General features: G+C 39.7%; 1 protein-coding gene across 2 annotated transcripts in view; it reads left to right on the top strand.

The window, feature by feature from the left end:
* The window catches only part of Shq1 (SHQ1, H/ACA ribonucleoprotein assembly factor), a 78,593-nt gene that overhangs the window by 43,163 nt on the left and 23,344 nt on the right, over nucleotides 1-12,086 (top strand). The window contains exons 10-11 of one of the 2 annotated variants that reach the window (XM_090324080.1): nucleotides 6,011-6,131; nucleotides 6,518-7,594. In XM_090324080.1, the coding sequence (XP_090180206.1) occupies nucleotides 6,011-6,131; nucleotides 6,518-6,551 (155 nt within the window). In that variant the 3' untranslated portion in view covers nucleotides 6,552-7,594. Of the gene's footprint in view, nucleotides 1-6,010; nucleotides 6,132-6,517; nucleotides 7,595-12,086 lie in introns of those variants that run through there. The other variant, XM_090324072.1, reaches the window with a different exon arrangement.

Here is a 12,086-nt window from a genome sequence, read left to right as displayed (position 1 = left end):
TTTAATGTTCTACCTTGAACTTGGTCAAGTTACTCTTGTCTGAAGAAGGTGAAATTAGTCATGTCACTATTAGATCATTTTGATGACATTTGACTATGTATTTCTAAACTGAAAGAGTCACCACTTTGACAGGTGACCTAAGGAGGAGGACAGAGTTAATGTCACAGCTGTCCTTCCAGACAAGCATGTCTTACAGGGGTCATTAGAGCAGAAGAAGCACAAAGCAGCCCCTTAGGTTAAATTGCTTATTGCACTCTTGATGATGCAGTGTGTGAGGAAGCTGGCATGGCAAGGAATAGATCATGAAGAAAGATGTGGTCACTTATAGGAAATCCAGACATCAACTAGTGCATGGTACCTCAGCATGGCCTACATATGTTGAAAGACAAATGCTGTGTGTTCCAAACTAGATCAATAACCAGCCTTTGTTGAACAGGATCATTCCATTTGCTGGATATTGTTCTAGACTGGGGGAGAAAGATGAAAAGTCATGTCCTTTCTTGTCAAGAAGTTCCCCACACAAGGTAATACATACTGACACTGCTCAGTACACAGTGACCTGGAGGCAGATGTATTTATTCTTAGATTCCGACTGCTGTTTCCTAGATGTGACCTGGGCCAACTCCTTCATATCTTTGAACCTCTCCTCTGTCTCCTTTATGAAACCAAGAAGTACCTCACTATAAGGGTAATAGAATTAGGTAGGTATGTACAGTGCTATATAGGACATGTATAAAATATGTTCATTTTGGTATGAATACACAAATACCCTATACAATTTTAATAATAGGATACTTCTTAAATTGATATCAGGCTGTAAATTTATTTATACATTGTTTTGTCTTAAGATTCAAAATAGTAATTCATTGCTAAGTTTTCCATGTACTCTGCTACTTGAGCTATACCTGCAAACAACAGTTTTTCTGTCTTATTCTTTTAATAGCCAAGTTATCTATGAAGATGAATACTAAAATAATAGCAAGATATTCCTTCTGATAATGTGAGTTCATCAAAATCTGAGAAATAGAGTAGTTATCTATTAAGTTACATATTTCAAGATGGTCATAATTTTGGCTATGTGTATATGTGTTTGCTAGTCCTGGAGCTTGAACTCAAACCCTAGGTGCTATCTCTGAGCTGTTTTCCTTTTTTTTTTTTTTGGCCAGTCCTGGGGCTTAAACTAAGGGCTTGAGCACACTGGCTTTGGGCTTTCTCAAGACTCAAGCTCTGCTACTTGAGCCAGAACACCACTTCTGGCTTTTTTTTTTTTTTAATGTATGTGGTACTGAGGAATTGAACCTGGGTCTTCGTGCATGCTAGGTAAGCACTCTACTACTAGGCCAAACTCCCAGCCCTTGTTTTGCTTTTTTATTCAAGACTAGCACTCTGCTACCTGAGTCAAAGCTCCATTTCTAGATTTTTGGTAATTAATTGGAGATTAATGTTTCATGGACTTTCTTACCTGGGCTAGCTTCAAACTGTAATCCTCAGATCTCAGCCTTCTGAGTAGTTAAAAGTACAGGCCACCGGCCTCTGGCTACATTGGTCTCTTGCTTCCTAGGAAAATCTACCATTTGAGCCATGCCTTTGGCACTTTGGTTTGTTGATTTTTTTGGCTACTTTTGAAATAGGGTCTTACCACATTTGTAAGAGTTGGCCTTGATCTCTCAGTCTTTCTGTCTCTGGCCTCTCAAGTAGCTGATATTACAGGCTTGCTTCTTTTTTATCTTTATATTTTATTTTGGTGGTTCTAGGGCCTTGCACTTGTTATTCAGACATCCTTAGATCTCAGATTTGCTAGGCAGGCAACACTTGAGCCAGGTCATCAACCCTTTCATTTCATTATTTTTCAAGTAGGATCTTTCGGGTGTTTTTGTTTATATGTTTGTCTTTCCCTGGCAAACTTGTACTGCAATCCTACTATTTACATTCTGTGTAACTGGATGCCAAGTGAACACCACTATGTTTGGCTTTTTGGTTGAGATGAGGTCTTACTAACACTTTGTCTGGACTGGCCTCAAACCACAGTCCTACCTTTTGATCTCTTTCCAAGTGGCTGTTGGCATTTATTTTGAGATGACTATAAATGTAGATGAAGCAGTACTTTCCTTCAGGTCTTTAAAATAACCACTGTTTTTCCTTTTGTTGTTGGCTTCTTGCCTTATGTAACTAACACTTTAAAAAGCAGAACTAGATACCTAGGAAACCACAGCCACCTAGGCTGTGTTAAACCAGCACTTGATAAGAAATTTAGCTCTTATTGTATAGCACTAGCAACTTGTGTTATTTTTTTTTTTTTTTTGCCTCTGATGGCTTTTAGCCAGCAAAAACATCTATCCCAATCATCTTCCAAGGTTGTGAGCCATTTCTTAAGTGCCTCCAGCCATACGCTGGTCTGTCAGTGAGAGATTATTGCCAAACCTGGTCTGCTAACTGGAGGATTTCACATAGTCTCTCACACAGAGAACTCAAGCTTTTCTTCATTTCACGATATATTAGGCTGGGTAGCCACATCAGCCCAAGCCTGAAATCACATTGCTTTTAGCTTACCTTCCCTTTGAAGGAAAGCCAGAGAATATGTGCAATTCTGTTTACTGCCTACCTGCTTCCTATTGTCATCTTTATTTTCTTTATGTTGTCATCATATTTTTGTGTACCCTCAGTGGACAGTCACTTCCTGGAAGTAAAACATTCATGGCTCTTGTCATTTATAGTGCTTAGAGCCTGCTGTGAAAGTGCCTGCATGAGTGATAGAAACCTTGTTTTCAGCCAGTTTTTCATGGCTAGGACTAGGGTTACTTTGATCAGTCAGTCAGTGCTGGACAGTCCCTACTGTGGAGGTGGGGGGATGAAGGGGAGGGAGGGAGGAGAGAAGAGTTACTTGACTTCATAGGAGAACAATGAGATTTTCTGAAGTGAAAGTAGTTACTGTGGTTACTATGCAACATACCTTCCCCTTTTCCCAGCTTTGGACCAAGCCGTGAACTACTGGGAAATGTTCCTTTCCTATGGTGCCTTTGTGCAGAAATAAGTGTCTTAGATTTGGGCCTGAGCAGTTTTTTTTTTGTTGTTGTTTGTTTGTTTTTAATGCCCCTGTGATGTATGACAAGCCCGATAGCTGGGTAAAGCCCCATCGGAGGCAGGGACTTTGGGTTAGTATGGACATCTGGCCACTGGTCATGTGACAGTCTGGAAGAGGACTGTTCTGTTTTTGTTGCTAGCTGCAAGCTCAGTGGTTGAGGACTTTATAGAGCAGCCTCCATAAAAGACTTGACAACAAGCTAGTTAGCTACCTGCTCGTGAGTGCCTGGGTAGTGCTAGGAAGCACAAGACTGGTGACACTGGGGATAATGCAGTGTTGCAGACTTTAATGTGCTTCTTCTAGACTGCTAATTGCTAGGGGCCTACTGTATTTGTCACAACAAATTCAGTGAAAATGGTTTATACATGGCTTTAGAAAAGATCACATAACTTGCCCTTTCTAAACTGCTCTCATGTAATGCTTAAACAGTACATCACCTATCCATGCACCGGTGGAATCCTAGCTGCTCTGGAGGCTGACATCTGAGTATCATCTTTCAAAACTAGCCCAGGCAGGAAAGTCTGTGAGACTCTTATCTCCAATTAACCATCAAAATGCTAGTAATAGAGGGGTATCTCAAATGGTAGAGTACAAATCTAGAACTAAAGAGTCAAGGGAAAGCATGAGGCCCTGAATTTAAATGTCAGCACCGACTTATTTGTAATAATTAGTATATGCCTAGGATAGTCCTAAAAGAGGATCACCATAGCCCAATAGCTATGTACACTTTGAGCTAGGCCTCTAGCCCTTGTTTGTTTGTTTGTTTGTTTCTTTCTTTCTTTCTTTCTTTCTTTCTTTCTTTCTTTCTTTCTTTCATAGGTGTCATAACATGTTAATCAATGTAACTTTTTCCCTTTAAAGAGATTATTTAGTTCAACCTTTTATTTTTGTTGATATTCTCGGCATTGTTAGTTTTTGTTTACTCATGTCTTTTGCCAGAGCTAGAAGGTTTGGGTTTGCTTGAGGCTCTTAGGGATGGGGCACCCACAGTGTGTCCTGTCAGCTATATGGAAAGCTCTGCTTTCTCTCCATGTGTGTGTTCTAATTCTCCTGGAGCTGTCTGGAGTTTGTCTTTCACCTGAGCCTTCTTGCTCAGCCTATCCGATGTCATGGAAGCTGTCATTTCCTCCTGGCTACTGTCTTCTGCCTCCCAGACTCACTTGCGCTCCTTGTTTCCCCACATTAAGCCTTCTGCTCAACCTGCATTTTTAGTCCACCTGCTGATATTTTCGTGAGGTATGGGAGTGGTCCTACTATAGAGGAGCACGTTCAAATGATAAGCAAATAGTTTTCCTGGTGACAGTCCACGATTGACTTCTAAAACTTTAAGTCAGCCTGTTATAAAAAGCAAAGCTAACAAACTCCTTTGGTCTGCACCACTTTCTCTTAAAATAGAGGAATCAAGAGAGAAATGATAGGTATTCGCTTGCTATGACGATTGTTTTCCCTGTGGCAATTCATACTGTTCAAAACAGTTCTTAGAGATGGTGTTCTCTCTTGGTTTTTGGATAACAAAGATAATGTAACTAACTTAGTTTTGTCGCATGTAGGAGTTCTGTTTGTATTTCTTCCTTTCATGAAACCCTGACATCTGTACCGGTTTAAAAATAGTTGCCTGGATCTCTTCCAAGCATTAAGCATTGGTCACCAGACATACAAATCCCTGCTCTTTTGAAACTTACTTTTCAGCATTTTTAAAAATTTTTATTTTACTATTTTTCGGTAGTTTTACAAAGGAGTTGCCATTTAACAAAGCAGTTTATGAGTACAGTGCATCTTGATCAATGTGATCTTTTTCAACCTTCTTCTTAATATTTTAGTGGCAGCAATTTTGGAATCTGGAGATGGCATCACATAGCTTGTGGTTTTTTCATGTTATCCAAGAGGAGGAGATAAAGGCAATACGTGCTATATCTCCATGAAATCACTAGCCAGTATCCCCATGTGTCTGAGCTGTAAGGATAAGAGTAAACCTGTATTTTACAGATGGATGGAAGTGGTGCTTCTCATGTCTTAAGACTTTGCCTCATGCTACCATGTATTTGAAACACCTAGGGCCTGGTTGTTGAGTTAGGAAAGATGTCTTTAATGTACTCTGATTGGATTAAAATCAGTTCATTTAACAAGTAGAAGAAAGTAATTCAGTTGAACCAGACTTCAATAGCTCATGGCTTTTTCTCCAGTGACTTTTGTCAGTTTAGCTCAAAAAGTCGTTTTATGACACTTTTCCTTTTCAGTTTCTTGAAAAATATTACTATAAGAAATAAAGAGGTGTGAGAATTAAAATGTGATTTTCTATGTTATTCTGAAAGCTTGGAGTGGTAGAACATTATCTATTGAAAATTATGATGCACTTAGATATTCACTTAGTGTGGAAAATTGCCCATTCTTTTGTTTATAGACTCAGTTGTATTTCATATCACATTTATGGTAATCACAGTTAATCTGCTTGACAGTAGAGATTATTCATAATCTAATCCTCAAGGAAAGAAACAGAGGGCTTTGAAAGTAACTTGTATGTTCTAGCTACTTGAGAAGCAGCTATTAGGAAGATTGAGGCTCAAGACTAGTCTAGTGAAAAAGTTTATAAGCTGGGTATAGTGGTGAGCACAAGAGAATCATTAACAGGAGGACTGTGGTCAAGGATTGTCTAGCATAAATGTGAGACTTTATTCAAAAAATGACAAAAGCAAAAAGAGTTGGGAGCATGGCTTAAATGGCAGAGTGCTTCCTTGGGAAGTGCAAAACCCAAAACCTACTACCACCAACAACCAAAAGAAAAATAAATAAATAGAAAGCAAAACAAACAAAATAGTGTAAAATTCTAAGCTTTTTAAGCTATATTACATCTCAGTATCTGGATATGTCAGTTAAAAACATTGTATTTCTTTTGTTAAGGCTGATTGAGTGTTTTACATTTTTCTTTAGGTAAAAGTGCAGTTTTAAAGTGTCTCTTGGATATTCACAAGATTTTTCAAGAAAACGACCCAGCTTATATTTTGAACGATCTTTACATCTCAGACTATTGTGTGTGGATCCAGAAAACTAAGTAAGTGTTGTGTCATGTAAGAATTTCTAGATGCTTATATCCTAGAAGGAAGAACATGAAATAGCTTGGGGAATTTGTTTTATTGGCAGAGACATTTATATAGCTTCCAAACACTTTGGAAATAACTAGATTGACATAGGAGTATGGGGAATTTGTACAGGTTGGGAGTAGATGGTAAAAAACTAATTTTATCAAAAGAGATGGGTATGGGCACCACCTAGAATACAAGTTATTAAGATGAAGTTGTAAGAATTTGCTCCTAATCTGGGCACCGATAGTTCAGGTCTGTAGTCCTAGCTACTCAGGAGGCTGAGATCTGAGGATTGAAGTTCAAAACCAGCCTGGCATGGAAATCCATAAGACTCTTATCTCCAATTAACTTCCAGAAAACGGGAAGTGGCTCAAGTGGTAGAGCACTAGCCTTGAGCTGAAGAGCTCAGAGACAGTTCCCAGACCCAGAGTTCAAGCCCCACGACCAACAACAAAAAAGAATTTGTTCCCATACTCTTGCCTGTCTAATATGAAATCTGAAGATGGGATGCCTGAACATGCTCTGAGCTTATTATGGAGGAATGTGGATATATGCATATATCTTATTTACATGTGTCAGTACCATAGGATGCAAACCTACATCCTATCTAATCCAAATGAGACCTCTACATTTCTGGATGAATACCTGACTTACAGAGTCCATATTTCAAAGTATAAAAAAGTACACAGGACAAGGAACGTGGTCTAGTGGTAGAATGCTTGCCTAACATGCACTAAAGTCCTGATTCCTTGGTACCACATACACAGAAAAAGCCGAAGTGGTGTTGTGGCTCAGGTAATAGAGTGCTAGCCTTAAGAAAGCACAAGGGGGGCCGGGAGTTTGGCCTAGTGGTTAAAGTGCTTGCCTAGCATGCATGAAGACCCGGGTTCTATGTATGTACCACATACATAGAAAAAAGCCAGAAGTGGTGCTGAGGCTCAAGTGGTAGAGCTCTAGCCTTGAGAAAGTCCAAGGACAGTGCTCAGGCCCTGAGCTCAAGCCCAGGACTGGCAAAAAAAAAAAAAAAAAAAAGAAAAAAGAAAGCACAAGGATAGTGACCAGGCTCTGAGTTCAAGCCCCAGGACTGGCAAAAAAAAAAAGCATACAACCTTCATGGCCTTAGTATCATAATTTTTGATAAATGCTCACTAATGTGTTCTAGCACTTGATATGTAAATTTTCAGAACATTTGCCATTTTCTCAATCAAGAAAACATAATAAATAGGGTATGGAGTAAACTTAAAAATGCAGTGAATCTTCATTTAGTGAAAAAGCTGCTTCTTAGAAAATGGGAAGTGGGGCTGTGGTGCAAGGGGTAGGACAGCAGCCTTGAGCTGAAGAGCTCAGGGATAGCACCCAGGCCCAGAGTTCAGGCCCCCCATGACCCACAAAAAAGAAAAAAAATAATGGCACAATATTAGTTGTGAATAAGACTTTTTTTATTGTTGCTGTAATTGGCAAATAAATGCTTTTGTATGGCTTTTAATGCCAGTTTTTTTCTGTGAGTTATTTTATAGAATGTATTCTTTATTTGGGTCCATGGTGAAGAGCATTGCAGAATAACATAAGAACCAACTTGAGGCTTATTCTACTTGTTGTGTCGAAAAATGCTCAGAAGTTGTTGGAGATAACACCTAGTACAAACCACAGGTGATGTTAGCAATTGTGTTGGAAAGCTAGATGTTGCCAGATAGAACATGAAATCTTTCGCCCTGAGGTCAGAGTAGCATGTCTTCACTTCATTTGATCCCCCTGCTAACTAAACTTATCAAAATACCCTGCTGCCACTTCCTGTGGTTACTTTCTCTTGTCATAAAATTAAATCGAGAGAGAGAGAGAGAGAGAGAGAGAGAGAGAGAGAGAGAGAGAAAGGGGTTGGACATCTGTGTAATGAGTTTGAGGTCTCTGCCAGGACACCACTTCCATGAGTTCCTATGCCTATTTGTGACATCCCTTGTTAACTACAGGGAAGATCATATTGCATGAAAGTAGAGGGAAGGAGCTTCCTCAGTTCATCCAGGAATTTGCAGAGTTGCTTTCTCTTTAAATGTTCTCCCTTTCCCCTCCTTTTTAAGTTGTGGGGAGCTGGGCAGAAGTCTTAGGCTCTTCATTAATTGTTCTGATCATGCTGGGCTTGGGAAGAAGGAATTGTCCAGTAGGGAAAGAGGGAAATCAGGAGGAGCTCTTTCAAATGATTTTGTAAAAGTGGTTGCTTTATCTTTACCAGCTTGAATATAACTTTTCTTTCTCTAAACAGGCCATGGTGTTTTTGTTTTTTACTTTGTGTTTAAATTGTATGATATCCAGCTATTTTTCTCCTTTGAATTAACACATTTCTTCATCATCTAATTTTTATTAAAATTCATAATACCCTTTTTTAGCCATAGTTAATAGATGTTCTGTTACTGTCTTTACCATGAACTTGGCTATAAATTAACTTTTTGAGAGAATTGGCATGCCTGTAAATCATCACTTATTTATGATTCATTGATAGTATTGGGGTTTCTTGTGAAAATTGTATAAACATTATGTTTTGAGCAACTTCTCACCTTCTGTGATCCCCTTTCTCTTTGAAAAAACAATCTTTAATGGGTTTTTTGGAGCAGGGGTGTGTGTGTGTGTGTGTACATATACATGTACATATACATATACATATACATATACATATACATATACATATACATATACACTTGAACTCAGATTGACAGTGTTTCCTGTATGTAAATAACTACTTTTGCCAGCACTGTTTGTTAAAGAGGCCGTCTTTTCTCCAACATACATTTTGGGCTCCTGTGTCAAAAATTAAATGGGTGTAGGGAAGTGGGGGTTGGCTCAAGGGTAGGCCGGTAGCCTTGAGCTGAAGAGCTCAGGGACGACGTACAGACCGAGTGCAAGCACCATGCCCCACAAAAAATAATAATAAAAAAATTAAATTAAATGGGTGTAAATACATGAATCCATTTCTAGGTCTTTGGTCTTTGTGTCTGGTTTTGTGCCAATACCATACCATGTTATTATGGCCCCATAGGGTAATTTGAAGTCTGGTGTGGTATTATTTGTGTCATACAGAGAGTTATTATTGGTATCATTCTGTTTGTAAAATGTTACTTTGGATATTTGGGGTCTGTTGTGCTTCCCTATTAATTATAGGACTGCTTTTTTGTTTTTGTGAAAAACAACATTGGGATTTTGTTGGAGACTGCCTTGAATTAGTAGCTCTAAGTTAACACTAAAACAATGAACTTCCATGATTTTTATTACTGAGTTTTCCTGACCTTTTGCCCTCTGGTTTATTTCTTTATATAGTAAACCTATATTTTTGTATTTTATATTTTTATATTACCTTATTTTTACATTTGAAAGTACTTGTGTATTTTTTCATCTATATTTCATTTTTTTTAAATAAGTTTTGTTGATAGTGGGACTTGAAATTTGGGCCTGGGAATTGTCCCTGAACTCTTCAGCTCAAGGCTACCCCTTGAGCCACCCCTTGAGCCACAGCACCACTTCTGGTTTTATGGTGGTTAATTGGAGATAAGAGTCTCACAGACTTTAGTGCCCAGGCTGGGTTTGAACTGCAATCCTCAGATCTAAGACTCTTGAGTAGGCATGAGCTACTGGACCTGGCTTGATGTTTTTTGTTTGTTTGTTTGTTTTTTGTTTTGGGGTTTTTTTTTGTTTTGTTTTGTTTTTGCCAGTCCTGGCCTTGAGCTCAGGGCCTGAGCCTTGTCCTTGGACTTTCTCAAAGCTAGAGCTCTACCACTTGAGCCTCAGCACCACTTCCACCTTTTTCCTATGCATGTGGTACCAAGGAATCAAACCCGGGTCTTCATGCATGCTAGGCAAGCACTCTACCGCCAGGCCAAACCCTCAGCACCTGGCTTGATGTTTTTGATTATAGTAATAAACACTATAAATTTTTCTTACAAATACTAAACAAGTACTACACAATTCTAACTTGCACAAAAAATAGCATCTCACTTTCATAGTCATACATTTACTTTGGAAAAAACTTACTGTGTTGCAAAGCAAATCATGTATTCAACATTAATGACGTTCAGGCATCAGTTTCATTAGGTTTGCCTTAGTATGAGTTAGGGTTTTCCCCTGTGATATCTGGCTTGAAGAGTGTGTTTGAAAATTTTAATTGTTAAAGCTCTTGGATTGTTAGTTACAGAAAGTCTTCACCTCCTGTTGCCTATTACTCTAAGTGGCTCTGAAAGTGAGTTGCAGTGAATTCTTCTGAGTGACAGCATATGAGGAAGTGATTTGCTTGAGATCATGGCTTATAAAAAAGATAGACCTAGAGCCAGGGGCATTTCTCAGTGGTAGAGATAGCAAGTTCTTCAAGGCTCTGAGTTCAAACCCTAGCAGTGCAGGGCGGGGGGTGGCAGGGAAAGGTGCAATAGTGATAGTGTCAGGGCATCTGGTTTTAGATTTCATAATTTCTCAACTGTCTCCTACAAACTCAATGGTCTTCATCCATGAGAGGGGGGAGGCAAATGCCCTCCTTTCCCTAGAGGGAAAAGCATGGTGGACTGTTTGTCTTTTTTGTTTTGCTAGTCCTGAGCTCTGTCCTTGGATTTTTCTCAAGGCCTAGAACTCTACCACTTGAGCCTCAGCACCACTTCCGGCTTTTTCTAAGTATGTGGTGCCAAGGAATCGAACCCAGGTCTTCGTGCATGCTAGGCAAGCACTCTACCACTAGGCCAAACTCCTGGCCCCTGTTTGTCTTTTGTTTTTTTGTTTTTTGATTTTGTTTTTGCCAATCCTGGGACTTGAACTCAGGGCCTGACCATTGTCTTTGGGCTTTCCTCAAAGCCAGCACTTGAGCTACAGCACCACTTCCAGCTTTTCTATATAGTGGTACCAAGAAATCAAACCCTGGTCTTTGTGCTTGCTAGGCAAGCACTCTACCACTAGGCTAAACTCTTGGCCCAATGGACTGTACAGTGCTGTGTGAGTGCCATCCTGGGATCACATGGCAGGGAATACTTTGGTGGTGGCAGAGCTCAAGTCTGAAAGGCTGGTAGGTTTGGTAATCCAAAGAGCAGCCTTAGCCTGGAGCCATGGTTGTGGTCAGATTGAAGAGGCAGGTAAGACAGTTAGGGTGATTGCCTGAAGGGGTTAGAGAGAAAGAGAAGGTGAAATCCAGGTTTTACTTGGCTGATGAACTTGGCCGTTGAAAGTGCAAATGCTGAAATACTGGAGAAGTGTGGGTTGGGAGAGAAGATGAGAAAGTTGGTCTTGGAAATATTCACTTGAGATCTCTGAAAAATGAAAGATGTTGCTAAGAGCATTGGGTTTGCAGCTGTTGAAATGCATCAGGAAGAATTCAGACAAAGAAGGGATGTGAATTAAATAGCAAAATAAAAAAAAAATACTCTCTGCTTGCATGGTACTGTCTATTTATACCTATCTGGATATAATAACAGTGAGGAACAGATGCATTCCAGGCTGGGAAGTAACCACGCAGAAATGACAAGGAAACAGGGTAGGAGGTGGCTCCCAGCTTTCCGGCTTGTGGCTGGGGTGTGTAGGAAGAGCAAGAATGAGTGTGAGGCTGTTTGTTTTGGGATCATATTTCATCATTGTGGTCCCCTGTCACTGTTGAGTAAGAGAGTCTCCTGTTAGTCTCCTGTGGCTCTGAGGTTTTAGTAATGAGGTTAGATAAGAAATTTGCACTAGAGGCTGCTAGTACTCTGCTTTGCATTAGCAGGTCACATTACATAAGAGAAACTCACTCAGACTGTACATGAAAATGTCATGTTTGTTAGAACACAGATATCCTTTGGAACCCAAGTGTGGGGTATAGCTGGTCTGATGAGCCCAAACCGTGTGAAAGTGAGGCAGGCACTAGCTCTCTAGCACATGGCCTCTTGCAAGCTGCTTGGTGCAGACAGAGGAGCTCTGAGTTCATGTGT

Source organism: Megascapheus bottae, chromosome 2 (assembly GCF_031878675.1).
Source record: "Megascapheus bottae isolate mThoBot1 chromosome 2, mThoBot2.hap1, whole genome shotgun sequence".
Lineage (NCBI taxonomy): Eukaryota > Metazoa > Chordata > Mammalia > Rodentia > Geomyidae > Megascapheus > Megascapheus bottae.
This window is presented reverse-complemented; position numbering and strand designations above follow the sequence as displayed.